A 16472-nucleotide genomic window follows, 5' to 3' on the forward strand; every position below is an offset into this window, starting at 1 on the left:
ATAGAGCGTCGGCTTGCGGACTGAAAGGTCCCAGGTTCGATTCTGGTCAAGGGCATGTACCTGGGTTGCGGGCACATCCCCCAGTGGGAGATGTGCAGGAGGCAGCTGATCGATGTTCCTCTCTCATCGATGTTTCTAACTCTCTATCTCTCTCCCTTCCTCTCTGTGAAAAATCAATAAAATATATTTTTTTAAAAAAATCCTGATTTCTGGGCCTCATCCTCCGGAAATTCTGTTTCTTTGTTACTAATGTTGTGGCCTCACCCCATAACAAAGAAACAGAATTTCCGGAGGATGAGGCCCAGAATCAGGATTTTAAAAAGATTCCCAGGTGATTCTAATGTGCAGCCAAGGTTGAGAACCACTGGGTTAGACAATTATGTAATTTAAGAAGTGATTCCCCGGATAATTCTAGTACCCACCTGACAATGCATAGTTATTACAATATTATTGACTATGTTCCCTAAGCTGTACTTTACATCCCGTGACTATTTTGTAACTACTAATTTGTACTTCTTATTCCTTTCACCTTTTTCACCCAACCCCCTGAGTCCCGCCCCCATCTGGCAGCCCTCAGTTTGTTCTCTGTATCTATGAGTCTGTGTCTGTTTCGTTCATTCATTTTTTTCTTTAGATTCCATACATGAGTGAAATCATATGGTATTTATCTTCCTCTGTCTGACTCAGGCACGCAGGATCTTACTGGTGACCTGTGGCCAGTACGTTTTTCTTGATTACGGCTACAAAGTGTTGAAATGGAGCGCAAAGTTCCCCTGCCTGTCACAAGATGGCAGCAAATGACAGTTCATGGCTCCTAGGTGACTTGGGGGAGCCGGGTCCTGGGATGTTTTGCTGTACCTGGACTCATCAAGGAAACTCGCATGCTTTTCCTGAGTGTCCATGCATGTACGTAGTGAGCATTAACACAAAGCTATAATGATGGCACGACAGGCGTTAAATTGCACAAAGTAACCACAGAACGGATGTTTGCACCTGGAAGGATGGGGCGGCAGTAGTCTGGCCCAAACTTTCCGGCTCCCTGCAGCAGGGTGCATGTTAATATAGATTCCCGGGGATCTGCTGGATGCCGGGGGTCTCAGGATGCTCGGAGTAAAAGCCGACCCTGGGGAAGAAGGTGGTGCGCTCCTACGTGAGGGCGGTCTGCTCATAAGAGCTCCTCCCAGATGTGGGCGTGTTGCCACGCCCATTCATTCTCTTTTCGCTCTGCCTGAATCTTCCCCGACGCCCCAACCCACACGTGTCTCCTTTGCCACAGAAGGTGACAGCTTGGGGGAGCAGCAGCGGAGGGGGCCAAGCAGAGCCAAAAGGCGCTGAGGAGGGGCCCTGAGACTGCGGAAGAGGGCCTGGGTTTCCTGGCTCCATCAGCCCAACCGGTGAGGGCATGACCCTGGATGGGGGGAGGGGTGCAACAGTGGGTGGGTATAGAGAACTCAAGGTGGAAAATGGGGCCCAGAGGCGAGAGAGAACCTAACTTCTTCCTTAATCCCACCACCCACCTCTGGTTACCTGTTATGACCACTGTTCTACTAATCATCCTGCCATTTATGGATCACTCATTGGCACTTGCTGTGCCAGGCATTATTCTAAGGCTGTAATGATGGGATTCTAAGGCTGCGATGATGAAAATGTTTTGGGACTCCATAGAGGTGCTGGTTGCACAGCATTGTGAATGCACTAAATGCCACCAAATTGTACACATCGAAATGGTTAATTTTACGTTATATGACTATCACCTAATTTAAAAAAAAAAACAAACAACTTTTTCAGGTCACAACTATTTTTAATCTTCATTTTAAAGAAAAGGAAACTAAGCACTGAGAGGCTGAGTAACTTCCTCAAAGTCACACAGCTAGTAAGGAACCCAAACCCAGGACTCTGGTTCTCCAAAGCCTTCCCTCAGGGCTGGAGCTGAAGTACCTAAGATCTGATTTCCCAGCCTGAGCTGAAAAGATAGCCAGGCATCCTTGGCCCTGAACGGAGGAGGTGCCAGAAGGATGGGGTGAGTTGAAGTCAGTCCCAGGGACAGGCCCTCCAAGCTCTTCCTACTTTCTGTTTACTACTTGTCCTGTGGGAATGACCAAGCCAAAGCTGCCTCATAGTGAGTTGTGTTTTGAAAACTCCAGAAACACCCCATGTCTTTGAATACCTCCCCTGCAGGAAATTTAACCATTGGTGATGCATTTATTTGACTAAAACTCTAGGCCCAATACTAACACAGCGGCTCCTGAAAGGTGTCCTGAAGGGAAATGGTCTCAGCTGATATCAAGAGCAGGTGGCATGGAGAAGGGGTGGAGTGAGAGGGTCCAGAGTCCAGACCAGTGATGGCGAACCTATGACACGCGTGTCAGAGGTGACACGCAAACTCATTTTTTTGGTTGATTTTTCTTTGTTAAATGGCATTTAAATATATAAAATAAATATCAAAAATATAAGTCTTTGTTTTACTATGGTTGCAAATATCAAAAAATTTCTATATGTGACACGGCACCAGAGTTAAGTTAGGGTTTTTCAAAATGCTGACACGCTGAGCTCAAAAGGTTCACCATCACTGGTCCAGACCCTTGTGGGACACAAGTGGTCCTAGATCTGGTTCCTGTAATACGGACAGGCCCTGGGATAGTGCTGAAGCTAAAGAAAGTTGGGTATTTTTTATTGTGTTAAAATACACATAACATAAAATTTACCATTTTTTAAGTATACAATTAGTGGCTTTTAATACATTCACAAGGTTGTGCAACCAGCACCACTATCTATTTCCAGAACATTTTCATCACCCCAAAAGGAAACACAGCCCCTTTATGCAGTCACGTCTTCTTCCACCAGCCCCTGGGACACCCCCTCTGCGCCTGCCCCCCAATCTGCTTTCTGCACCAATTTCATTTGTCCCAGGCTGCCTCTGCGTTCCTTCGCCAGACCCCTCCCCACACACACACATACCCATACACACACCCCCCTCCCCACCTCAGAGCAGAGCTCAGAGGCCTCTTGGATTTGGGAACCTGGGGGGTCTTAAGAGTCAATGGCAGGGCAGGCAGCTGTGTACAGGTGTGCAGGCTGTAGCTTGAACAACTCAATGCAGAGGTCCTCATCATTAGGTGGCTTAGCTTGAGCAAGAGGCAGAGTCTGGGGGAGCCTGACCAAGGGAGTTGCACAGCCAGGCCCCACCCACTTTGACCCCCAACCCACCTCCAAGTCAAGTCACTTCCACAAATGCTGCTTCGCTGCTCTGGACTCCACCTTGAGCTGCATGTGCGGTCAGCGTCCAAAGGTGAGCAAAAGTCTCTCTAAGCCCCTAGGTCAGTGGTTCTCAACCTTCTGGCCCTTTAAATACAGTTCCTCATGTTGTGACCCAACCATAAAATTATTTTCGTGGCTACTTCATAACTGTAATGTTGCTACTGTTATGAATCGTAATGTAAATATCTGATATGCAAGATGGTCTTAGGCGACCCCTGTGAAAGGGTCGTTCGACCGCCAAAGGGGCCGCGACCCACAGGTTGAGAACCGCTGCCCTAGGATCTCCCAATGAGGAGGGAGGGGGGCAGGAAGAAGAGTAAGGTGGTGCAGGGGAGTCCCGTGTGCTTGGGAAGGGGCTGGGTTGCAGAGTGGTGCGTGGTGGGTGCTGGAGTCAGGTGACCTGGGTGTGCATTCTGGCCCTGCCACGTCCAGTGTCTCTGCAGTGAAGGTGGCTATAGTGGCTTCTCCTTTAAAATTCGGGGAACATGGAAATTGTTCAGCCTTTAAAAGGAAGGACATCTGACAGATGCTACAACACAGATGAAGCGTGAAGACATGCTACGTGAAAGAAGCCAGGCACAAAAGCGCAATTATCATATGGCAATTTTGTCATTTACATGAGGCCCCTAGAGCTGTCGAATTCATAGAGACAGAAAGTAGAATGGTGGTTGCCAGGAGCAGGAAGAAGGGGGAGTGGGGAGTTAATATTTAACGGGTGTGGAGTTTCAGTTTTGCAAGATAAGAAAGTTGTGGAGATGGATGATGGTGATGGTTGCACAACAATGTGAAATACTAAATGCACTGAACTATGCACTTGAAATGGTAAGTTTTATGTTATGTATACTTTTCCACAATAATAAAAAAAATAGGGGTAAATAGTGCCAGCTTGGAAGGGGGGACCATCTCCCATGGGACTTTGTTGAGGGGCTGGCATTTGAGATGGTGCAGTGTAGGAAAGTGATAACTCTGTTTTATTGAAACATAATTCTCACACCATACAATCCATTCATTTATGGGCTACAAGTCCATGGTTTCTAGATAATCACAGGATGCTGCAGTCATTCCCTGGCAATGGCCTCCTGCATCCTGAATTCGCATCACTCCGAACTCTGCCTCAGTCAGTGCTCAGTGATTGCACAGCCTTGTTCGCTTCTCCATGTGTCTGTGTGTCTCAGATCTCACTCTGTCCCCCCCCCCCCCGCCCGCCTCTCGTCATGCCAACAGCTGGTTTTTATTTTTAAGAAAATGTTATTAATTTAAAAAGAGTTCTAAGAAATTCGAGAAGATTCCCAGCAGCGATTATTCCTGAGAACTATGAGATTTGAAACATGATTATAAAAACCAAAAGGATTCATTTCTACTTTTTCCTTAAAAAAAAAAAAATCCAGATGATCTGTCACATCAAGAAAGCTCAGCACGTTACCTGGGCACAGCCTAGGAATCGCCGCCCCTGCTCATGGGCACGGAGCTGCACCCCGAGGACAGTCAGGCGTTTTTAACTGGCTTCTTTGGGTTTTCCTCCAGGTCTGTCTTGATTGGTCCAGACTCAATGTCCACTCCAATTCATCTATTGTCAGGTTCATGTTGCCAAACACTAGAGATCCCATAAACTGAGCCTTGGTAGCACCTTCAACGTGACAAATACCGTGGACAGATTCCTGTCAGGATAATTGGGTGGGTGTGCAGGTTGTTGAAATGGCCATGATAAACTTGACATCAGGGAACTTCCTGAACATAATCCTCTCCTGGGATCTCCGAACCTTCTCCACATTTATTCCTCAGCTGGGTGGCTCTCCCGTCCGCCAGCCTCTGCTGCCTCTACATGTCAGTAGCTTGTCCATCTTCCTCGTTCAGTTCGTCATCATTATCCTCCAATGATTCCAGAGTCATATCTTCATATGTTTTCACAACTGACGGCTGAAGGACTCGCTGCTCCTCCTCTTCTGCCTCCTTTTCCAGTTCGTTCAAACCTTCCTTCGAGGGTAAGATGCCCTTTTCTCATGAGATGTCATTCCTCTCGGCGTCTGCATTGGGTCCTGCGTCTTGTCTCAGATACCTCAAGCCAGGCCGGGTCCCTCCGTTCCTTTCTGCTCTGTCTTTCTCTTATAAGGACACTTGTCATTAGATGCAGGGCCCACCCTAGATCCAGGACGATCTCATCTTGAGATCCTTAACTTAAGGATCCTTAAAGACCCTTTTTCCAAATAAGGGTACATTCCCAGCTTGCAGGGGGTTAGGACTTGCACTTACCTTTTGGGGGCCACCATCAGCCCACTGCAGGGCCCAGCTTGCCACTGAACCCTGGGTTGATTAGCCTCCTAACCTCTCACCGCCCCCCTCTATTTATGCCCCTCTCCCCCCCAGCTCTTCTTCATGCCCTGATCCTGTGCCCTGGGGTTACTTCAAAAGCAAAGTCTTTGTACCCAAGCTCATTAGGGGGAACTGGGCCAGGGCAGCTGTAGACTCTGAGTCCCCCTGGTTGGAAGGGGGATGTGTCACTGATGCCTTTTAGCAGATTAGATGTGACAACAACCCGCCATCCTGGGTCAAGCCCTCTGGAAGCTGCTTGGAGTGGGAACAGAGATGGGAACCAGCAGAGGAGGGGCAGGGCTGTGATGTAATAGTCAGAGGTCTGGGAGAGTGAAGGAGGTTGGACACAGTGCTGGAGCCGGGCTCTAACAGGAAGAGGTCAGCTCACATCACGACGCTGCCCATCCAGCCGGAGTCAGACCAAGGGTTAGGCAGGTGGAGGGGTGGCCACAGGCACCCAAAGCTATATTCAGCTCCATCAATAGAGCAGATCCCAAGGGACACCCCCAGTCAGTCCCTGAGGCCCCAGCTATCCAACCAGCCCCCCAGGCTGACTCTACCTGGGGCAGAGGCCAGGGTCCCAGGATGTCCACTTCTTCAGGCCTGGACCCAGGCTGACTCTCTGGATCCTCCCAGTGAAATAGCAACCAGTCACATGTGGCCATTTAAATTACTTAAATGAATATGAATGCATCATATATTTATATAAATAATAGCAAATACAACATAAACAGTAACATTAAAAATTTAGTTGCACCAGCCACACTTCAAGGGCTCAGTAGCCACAGGCAGCTAATGCCTCCCAGGTATGGGTGGAATATTCCGGTCACGGCAGGAAGTCCCAGGGGACAGGGCTGCTCAGGAGTCGCCCAGACCAGCAGAGGATGGGTCCTTCCTGGGGAACAGGATGGACTGGGCCGGGCGGGGGTGGAAGAGGGACCCCGGGCCAGGAAGAGGGGGTGTTTGTTCAGAGCTGGCTTGTGTTGACTCATCAGTCCTGGAGGTCTAGGCCCGGGCGAGGGATTAAGCCTTGAGCCAGTGACCTGCAAGTGGCCTGGGAAGGCAGCGCATGGAGGCTTGGCTCCCTGGGTCCTGGGCAGGAATGTTTCATCTCAGCAGATAGAGCGGACAAGGGGCCAGGCAGACCCAGACCGAGGCAGGCAGACGGGAGGGCAAAGTCATCGAGATATGGAGGCAGCTCTATTTTAATCACAGTTGGCAACAATACAACACCCAGTGGTGGCGACTTCCTTTTTTCACTTATATACCCAGGCTTCCTTCCTTGAGACGCCTATACACCCGTCACATTCCTGACCCCTGTCTACCCTTCCAGACTATGACAGGTGCATTATGTATCAGCCACTCCCCCATTGATGGACACGTAGGTTATGTCATTTGTGAAAAATGTGGTTGTCTGCTTGCATTTTTCTCCCTTTCCCTTCCCAGACTGGGCTGTATCTTGTTAGCGGCTGTATCCCCAGGGCTGGGCATACAGTAGGTGTTCCATAAATGGATAAGTAAATGTATAGAAGGCACTGTGAGGACACGAGGTGGAGATCCTGCCCTAATTCCCATGGAAATGTCAGTGATGTGCAGGAGGGAGGATGGTGAGGGAAGTGGGGGTCCCTCTTTCCTAACCAGGGCTCCAAACGCCCTCAGCCTGTAGTCTGGGGGCTTTCCTCACAGGGTCCCGGGGACCCTGCTCCATGACTTTGTCTGCCTGGGGTGCTCTGTAACTGGGGACCTGGCGACAGGTGTCATCTTCCACCCACAAGTGGCCTCAAACTTATACTGTCTCCCCATCCCTCCCCCAGGCCTGGTCCCCTGCGGCCAGCTCTCCGAGGGCAGGAGCCTGTGTCTGCTGTGCTGGACCTGTATCCTGAGTGCCTAGCACAGGACTTGTCACATAGCAGGTGCTCAATACATTTTTAATGAATGAACCCTTTCTCTTCTACCTTAGTTCTGACTCGGGATCTACTAACCCTTGGTTTGTTCTCCTCTGGGGACCGTCCCTGTAACCGCCCCTGTACACCGACCCTCTCGTTCATTTATTTAGCAATGACATTGAGTACCTACTCTGTGCCAAGCACCCTGCTGAATGGCGGTGAAGGTGGGGACAGGGTGCCGGCTCAGACTGTAGGGTTTAAATTCCAAGTCTCCTCGTGGCCACCTTGGGCAGGCAGGGAATGTCTTGGAGCGTCAGTTTCCATGTCTGAAAAATGGGAGAGGAAGAGGCCAGTTCATCATCTCCGTGGTGGTGATGGCTTCACTGTTGGGTGTTCATGTCAAACCTCATCAGTCGGCACACTTGACGTGCACTTTGTTGTATGTCCTTCATACCTCAGTACAGCTGGAAAACAATACCAACCCCCAGACCAGCACTTAGCACAGGGCCTGGCACATAGTAAACGTTCGACAAAAGTGGTTGAAGTCACTGAATCCTTTTAAGATCCCACGGAGCAGGCTCCACTGCCCCCATCTTACAGATGGAGAAACCGAGGTTCAGGGAGGTAAAGACATTTCCCCAGGGGGACACAGCTAGGAAATAGAGGGGCTGGGGCTTGACCTCTAAGCTCCTTGGTTCTTCTTCATGTGACAGAAGGAGAAACTGAATTTTTGAGCAGTTAAGCCAGCTGCCTAAGGTCACACAGTTGGATGCATGGCAGAGCCAGGATTCAAACCCAGGTTGGCTTAAAGTTAAAACCCGATTTTATTCTGTTTTGCCCCTTGGCACCTGGTCTGTCCATCACTCAGGCCCCCAGCCTCACAGAGGAATGGAACCCTAACCTCCTGACCTGGGATCCCCAGGGGCTGTCACGTCCAGGACACTGGCCCCAGAAATGCAGCCCTACCGGTCTGGCAGACGTGAGCCCTGGCAGGGCCCTGTGAGGCAAGCGGGTGGGAGGAAGTAGGCTTGGGAGGAAGTAGGCTTAGGCGTTGAGGGGAGGACGGGAGTTTTGGGGTTGGGCAGCCTGTCCTGCGGGGATCCCAGGCCTGGCAGAGCCAGTCTGGCCCCACCCAGCTCCATCCACTCTCTGCCCTGACTGCGTGACCTCTTTGCTGGGCGGCACTCCCAGCCTGGTCCGAGAGGCCCAGGGCCGGGCTGGAAACGAGGTGTCCGGAGATGTGGGACAGATTGTTCCGGAAAGCGGCCCAGGGTGCACACTGGGGCCCAGACCTGCGAGATGGCCGGGTGGGGTAGTATGGCTGGGTCTGAGTGGGTGCTGCCCTGTGGGTGAGGCCGGGCTGGAGAGGCCCCCTGCTGAGATGAGAGCTAATCGGGGGCTGGGTCCTGCGGGAAGGGCCAGGGTGGCCCGGAGCATCCGAGGCTCAAAGCAGTTGCTATTTAACCACCGGTGGGGAGCTGTTTCAATATTCTGATAACAGACGCAGCTGACAGGTGCACGTCTGCACCCAGGGAGGGCTGGCAGGAGGTCATTGAGCAGCGGCTCCCTGTGGGGGCAGCAGGGTGTGGCTGCCTGGCTGGGCCCCCCGCCGAGGGGGGCCATTCTTGGGGAATGACTCAGGGGCAGGCAGAGGGTGACTCATCGTGGACCCTCTCCTGCCCCGGTTGCCAGGGCCCAGCCTCCCTCTGGCCCAGCCTGGGCTGTGGGGAGCTCAATAGGCCCTCAGGACCGAGTGTGACTCAGCCCATCTTGCTGACGGGCCAGCATGATTTTCCATCCCTTGCATTGTTCTGCTGGAAAAGTAAATATGTGTTACAAAACAGGAGTGAAGCTAGGCCAGCCCCCTTCTGTCCCTTTGGTAGGTGGGGGAAGAGAGAGGAAGAGGGGGGCCTCAGTGCCAGGCGCACTGGCTCTTCCCCATTTTAGAGATAGGGACACCACGGCTCAGAGAGGTTCAGCCACCTACCCGAGGCCACACAGTTTGATGAGTGGAAGCCAGGATTCAAACCCAGGTTGGCTTCAAGCTGTAGCCTGTGAGCTCTTCTCAGGGGGTGTGCACCAGGCCTGAGCTTGTGCTGCCTCTCTTCCTGTTCACAGCTGTGCCTCTCAGGGCGGCCCAGAAACCGCCTGCGTGAGCGTGGGGGTGGGCGTAGGTGCTTGTTAATATGCAGATCCCTGGGACCTACCTAAACCCACCATAATCTCAGAGGGGGCCCTAGAATCTGCATCTGTAAATGCTCCTCAGTTGTGTGTTGGGGGTGGGGAGGGTGGGGGGGGCGGCCTGAACAGTTGGAGATGGGAGAATGACTATCCGCTGGAGGCTGGGCTGGGCCTCGCCCTGGGAGGAGAAGGCTCACAGGGTAAGGAACAGGCTGCTGGGTCCTACACACGCCCCTCTCTCTGGGGCCGGGGGAATGCTGCCCTTCTTGTTTCAAACTGGTTCATAGAAACACCCCAAGCCAGCAAGTGAACAAGCAGCTCTCCAGCTGCTGGGGAAGCAGCGACAGCAAACAATGAGAGTGTTTCCTGACCTTTCAGGAAAGTGTGGCCTCCTGGGAGCCACAGCCTGGCCCAGCTACAGAGAGGGGACGGGGTTAAGGGGCTGAGGGCGGCCTGGTTACCAGGGAAACCAATGGCCCTGCAGGTGCCACCTCTGTGGGGTTAACCATCAAGCAAATGCCAGGAAAGCAAACACCCTCCCTGAACCCCCATCCCACATGGCAGAGGGATGAGTCACTTGGCATAAGAGGAGAACCAAACAAATCCCATCTGCCCAGAGGAGGATGCACAGGGCCAGAACGCAACTCCCACCCCATCCTCCTGCCCGAGACCAGTGGTGTGCACACGTGTACACACATGTGCATGCACATGTAGCCACGCCAGCTCTCGGAGCCCAGCTTGTAGAGGATGAGGGAGGAGGGACCGTGAGGCACAACACAAATTCCTCCCTAAACCTGCTAACTCTCCTGAAGCTCCTGGGTGGGGACCCAGCTGCGTCAGCTGGGGCCTGGGAGGGTAGAGGGGGTGGGGGTCCAGGACTCCAGCAGGCTGACCTGGGAACCAGCCCATCGGGCACAGACCTCCCAGGACCTCAGTGCCTTTCCCTGGAACATAAGAGCTTCCTCCCAGCTGGCTGGTCTGCTTCACCACAGGGTATGGGGGTGGTCCTTGGGGACAATCAATCAGCTGAGGCATGTCAGGCACACACCCTATTGCTTGGCACAGAATCACCCTCAATCAATGAGAAGTGGCATTAACATCGTCAAGGCCATGGCTGTTACTCAGCAGCTGAGCTGCAAGCCTGCTCACCTGGAGGCTCCTAGCCTGGTTCCCTCCCCTAAGTGGACCTAGGGGGTGGGGGAAAGGAGATTTGGAAGCTGGGAGAAGTCCAGGGTTTGGAGACAGTTTAGAGTTCTTGCTTATACCCCTCAGTCCCATTAGCATTGAGCCTCCAGCTACAGATGTGCACACGCCGCTCCCCTCCATTTGTTGAGCCCTCCCTAACTGCCAGGGGGCAAGCGCTTAATACACGGGAGCTCACCCTCTGAGGGGGATGCTACAGTTGCGCCCATTTCCCAGATGAGGGAAACGGAGGCTCAAGAGGGAAAAGGATTTTCCCACGTTCACACAGCTGAAAGGGACTGAGCGAGGACTCCAACCCAGGTCTCCCCAGGCTGCTCCCCTCCTCCCCATCTCCGGACCCTGGCGCAGCTCTTCTTTCCAGACTCATCACGGTGGGCTTTGTACTTGTTTGTATCTTTACGGCTGTGAGACTCTCAGCAACTGAACGGTAGACTGGCTACCTTCGTCAGCATGGTTCTCTTCCCCCCAAATTTCACATCTTCCGTAATCCTTGTCCGCCAGAATCCCCCCGTCCTCTTCCAACGAGGAAGGAGGTTAGAACCATAGAGTGTGGTGGGGCAAGAAATTGGGGGTCAGGGAAGGCTCTGGAAGGGAATGACAGACTTTGGTCATTTTTTTTTTTAAAATATATTTTATTGATTTTTTACAGAGAGGAAGGTAGAGGGATAGAGAGCTAGAAACATCGATGAGAGAGAAACATCGATCAGCTGCCTCCTGCACATCCCCTACTGGGGATGTGCCCGCAACCCAGGTACATGCCCTTGACCGGAATCGAACCTGGGACCCTTCAGTCCACAGGCCGACGCTCTATCCACTGAGCCAAACCGGTTTTGGCGACTTTGGTCATTTTTAAATGAGTTATTAATAGTAACTGGGAAAAGACATTGAAAAAGCAATTCAAGGACATACAAAAAAAATATTTTTTAAGTCCAAATGCTAGATTTTTCTCTTGTCCCTCCTGAGGGGACGCATGGCTAAGTTTCTCGTGGATCCTTCCAGAAGTTTTCTGTGCACATACACATGCATGTTCATTCTCTCCCTCACCCTTGCACTCGGCACCTGACCCTATGTGTGTCTCAGCAGCACCCCGCATCCCTTCCCATTCTTCTCGGGGCGGGGCCTTTCCCGGTGTGGATTAACCCTGGGTTATTTAAACACCCCCTCCCAGTGGCCATCTGATGACTTCCTTCCCCACAACAGTGCCGCCCAGAACACCCCTGAGTCTGGCTCAGCCCCCACATAAGGGCCCCCTGCAGGGAAAGGTAATGAGGGGGTGAGTAAGGAAAGGATTTCCAGGTGGAGTTGTGAAGTGGGCAAAAAAGCAAGGGGACTAACAAGATCCCTCATGAGCCCCTGTCTATGGCCCACTTGGGGTGTGGGGAAGGGGTCCTAGGTGACAGCTCTGTGCTGAGCTGAGGCTTCTGCAGGTCCTGGGTGGGCCCCCACCTATATTCTTTTCTTAAAAGATATAATGTGTTCATTCTTTTCCTTTAAAAAATATATATACATTTTATTTCAGAGAGGAAGGGAGAGGGAGAGAGAGATAGAAACATCAATGATCAGAGAGAATCATTGATCGGCTGCCTTCTGCACGTGCCATACGTGGACTGAGCCCGCAACCCAGGCATGTGCCCAGACCAGGAATCAAACCGTGACCTCCTGGTTCATAGGTTGACGCTCAACCACTGAGCCATGCCAGCAGGTCCCACTTATGTTCTGTAGCTTTGACTCCTCCCTGACACCTGCTCCACACCATCACACCATCGGCTTGCTGGAGGCAAGTTCCTTGGTGCCCTCCAGGCCCTGTCCTATCCTCAGACCCTGGAAGGAATTCACTGCAGGGCCAAGGGAATTGCTCAAGCCCTTAGCTGCCCAGTGAGAAACTCCTTGCCTAAGGGGGGTTGGGGGGGCGGGGTTTGAGAGAGGAGCCAGGCAGAGCCAAGTTCACAGGGGCAATGACAGGGTTAGATTTGGCAAGATCTGTTAAAGGCTCCCCACCTGAGAAGATTGGGACAGGGGAGGAGCTTCAGGCAAGATCCCTGGCTCCTGGCTTCTCACAGAGGGACTTGCCAAAAGTTCAGATTCCTGGGCCCCTCCCCACACTCCCCTGTCAGGAGCTCAAAGCCCTGGAATCTGCATTTTTACAAACTGCCCTGAGGATCCTGATGCACACCTTCAGAGCCATTGCATCTTGCAGGGCCTTTATCCCTTTTAGGTTCTCAGACCTTTCTGAAAAGTTAACTTAAGGGTCGTCAATTAAAAAAAAAATTATTAGTATGTATCTTCTCCCCACCCCCAAGAGAAAGGCCCTTTGCTGTTTTTTGGTTTTTCCCTTTTCTCATCAATGCAGCAGAACCAGGCAGCCAAGGCTGGAGAGTGTTAGTCTGTTGAATGAGTGAATTAATGAACCTATTGAGAGTGATAGACTCTCCCCCAGGAAAATGCACATATGGACACACATTTTAAAATCAAGTGTAGGGGGACTCAGAGACCCCCTTAAGCCCACCCAGAGATGCCCCCTTAAGAATAAGGTTTTTGCCCCTGGCTGGGTAATTCAGTTGGTTAGAGTGCTATCTCCAACACCAAGGTTTCAGGTTCAATCCCAGGTCAGGGCACATACAACAATCAATCAATGAATGCGTAAATAAGTGGAACAATAAAATTGATGTTTCTCTCCTCCGTCCACTGTATATATAAAAGCCTAAGTGACTGAATGACCAAATGACCGGTTGCTATGACATGCACTGACCACCAGGGGGGGCAGACAACCAACACAGGAGCTGCCCCCTGGTGGTGAGTGCACTCCCACACCAGGAGCGCCGCTCAGGGAGCTTATGAGCAGCACAGGCTCCTCCCCAGCCGCCTGCTGCTTCTCTTACTACTACATCCCTCTTGTTGGACTGCCAGTTTCGTGGGGATCGGGCTGAAACCAGCAATTTGACATCCCCCAAAGGGTCCCAGATTATGAGAGGGCACAGGCCAGCCTGAGGGACCCCACATGCATCAGGCCTCTAGTCAAGAAATAACATAAAATAAAAAGAATAAGATTTCATAGATCTCTGTAACACTGAAAGCTCAGTTCTTCGGTGGCAGAAACAAGAGAAGGCCCAAAGGACAGTAAGTTTTCAAAAGCTGCTGGGTCTGGGCCAGGGTAAGCCCTTGGAATCCACTTTCCCACCAACCTCCTTATCTATATATATAAAAGCCTAAGCAACCAATCAACAGATCGCTATGATGTGCACTGACCACCAGGGGGAAGACGCTCAATGCAGGAGCTGCCCCCTGACGGTCAGTGTGCTCCCACAGCCAACCTCCCACAGCCCCTCCCCGCACCCAACTGGCTGGCCCAATGACCTCAATAAGGATGGCCAACCTCCTGTGGCCCCTCCTCCTGCTGGCCAACCTCCTGTGGCCCCAATCGCCCTGATCACTGTCCAGGCCGAGGGCCCCCCACTGGTGCACAAATCTGTGCACCGGGCTTCTAGTTTTATCAATAAAAACACATGGGGAGCCTGGCTGGTGTGGCTCAGTGCTTGAGTGTTGACCTATGATCCAGGAGGTCATGGTTCAATTCTGGTCAGGGCATATGCCTGGGTTTCGGGCTTGATCCCCAGTGTGGGGCATACAGTAGGCAGTCCATCAATGATTCTCTCTCATCATGGATGTTTCTGTGTGTCTCTCTCCCTTCCTCTCTGAAATATATATATATATATATATATATATATATATATATATATATATATATATATATATATATATATAAACAGGTGAGGAAGGGACTGGTCTGAGGACTCTGGATACCCAGTGTGGGTTCCTGCCTCTTTCCCCTGCAGACCTCTTTGCTCCATCTAAGCCCTAATGGCCCTTTGGCCAAAATTTATTTTGCTGCCTTTTGGAATCTCCCCTGGAGACTATGCGCTCCTCCTTCCCAGCTGGGGTCAGAGCCCCCCAGTGCCCTCTAGAGCGGCCCTGAACCCTCCCAGCTGTCCGGCTCCTTCGGGTTCATGGCTGAAATGGGTTTACTATCCGTCCAGTTGCCGCCTGCAGTGCACAGTGTAACCGGGCACTTGCTGCAGCATTGTGCAATGTGGCTATTCTGAACCAGAATCCAGCAGCTTTTATGACCAGCTATGAAGTAGTCTGTCCTGCCAGGGCCTGGAGTTATCAAGTTTCAAAGGATTTTTTGTCCGCCGGAGATGGCACGGTGATAATGACGGCAGCGCTTCCTGCCCGCTCGGGCCAGGCACTGTGCTAAGTGCTTTGTGTGAATTATCTACAAGAATCTCTTCAAAACCCGTTGGGAGGGGGTGGTTATCACTGTTCGACAAATGAGGAAACTGAGGCTGGGAGCGCTAAGAAGCCTCCCCGAGGAGTCAGCTGACCATCTGTGGCTGCAGGATCTGAACGCCGGCGGCGCACTTTAGAGCCCCTTTTTCTCAATTTCCACCGACACTGCTACCACCTGCGTGTAATTCACTAGCTATCGAGGGCACAGGGCCCAGACTGGTCTTCACCACACCTGCCTGGAGGACCCACCTAGGTGTTAGCCAACAAGAGAGGCAGCCGAGAGCCAGGTGAAGGCCCTCAGCCAGGGGCCACGCCAGGCCCGGGAGTGAGGGTGGGGCTGAGAATGTTTAGGAAAGCGGTCCGAGCGCCCCCGCCCGCCTGCTTAGCGTGGGGGGCAGGGGGGACGGTGTCCGGAAAAGACCCCGTGTCCCCACCCCCAGCCCAGGCCGGGAGCCCCACTCCCTCCTGCCCGGCCCAGAGCGCGCGCCCGGCGCGTCGGGAAGTCCCGCCCGTCCGATGGCCCCTCCTTCGGGAAGGTAAGCACCACCTTCCCGGGAGCGGCCGGGAGAGCCCTGGGTCTGCGGGCGCCCCGCCCCTCGCGAGTAGTGACCCGGCGCCCCAGCAGCGCCTCACTCGGGCTCCCGCGCAGTCGCCAGTTCACCTGCGCCCGCTGCCGCCCCTCGGTGCGCGCAGGGTCCCCCCGCCGCCCAGTACTCAGGCCCGCGCCGCCGCCCGCTGCCCGCCCGCCCGCGCACCCCAGCGCCACCATGCATTCGCTCTTCAAGAAGAGAAACAAAGGCAAATACAGCCCCAAGGTGCAGACCCGGAGGTGAGGAGGCGCCCGCACACCGCTCCCACACGCCCTCGCGGAGCCGCGCGCTGCGGGGCGGCGGGCTGAGGCTGCAGGGAGCCCAGGAAGCACGGTCCTGGGAGGCCGGAGGGCGGGGACTGAGCCCGGAGTGCGCGACTCTCTGGAACGTGCGGCCCGCGGGCCACCCTAGAGCTGGGAATTCCGGCGGCGGTGAGGGATGGGCTGCGCGTCCTGGGGAAAACACTGGAGCTGGCACCGGAGAGTTCCAGGAGCCCAGAGAACACTGACTTAGCGCCTGGAGGGCGGGAGCTGAGCCGGAGGTGTAGGCGACCTCCGTCTCCCAGGGTCGCCCTGGCGCCGGAAGCACCGCCCGGGTGCGGAGTGGTGTGTCCAGAGACGCTACACCCCAGGCCGGGTGGAGGGGACCTAGGAAACGCTGTCTAGGGGCGCACGGGGGCGGGTAAACTGAGCTAGGGTGTGGGAGGGGGCGTTCCCCTCCCTTGGACAGCGCGCAGGTGCTCCTGGCGTGGGGAAGC

General features: G+C 53.2%; 1 protein-coding gene and 1 pseudogene across 2 annotated transcripts in view; one reads left to right on the top strand and one right to left on the bottom strand.

The window, feature by feature from the left end:
- Nucleotides 1-4743: 4743 nt before the first annotated feature.
- On the bottom strand, nucleotides 4744-15894 carry LOC308518554 (phosducin-like protein 3; annotated as a pseudogene). Its single transcript has 2 exons — nucleotides 15759-15894; nucleotides 4744-5294 (listed from the first exon to the last, which is right to left on the bottom strand). The product of its transcript is annotated as a phosducin-like protein 3 (transcript).
- Nucleotides 15887-16472, top strand: part of PPL (periplakin) — a 47168-nt gene continuing 46582 nt past the window's right edge. The window contains exon 1 of the mRNA XM_081090443.1: nucleotides 15887-15954. Coding sequence (XP_080946569.1) covers nucleotides 15893-15954 — 62 coding nt within the window. The 5' untranslated portion in view covers nucleotides 15887-15892. The remainder of the gene's footprint in view (nucleotides 15955-16472) is intronic.

Source organism: Myotis nattereri, assembly GCF_964212035.1.
Source record: "Myotis nattereri genome assembly, chromosome: 4".
Taxonomy (NCBI): Eukaryota; Metazoa; Chordata; class Mammalia; order Chiroptera; family Vespertilionidae; genus Myotis; species Myotis nattereri.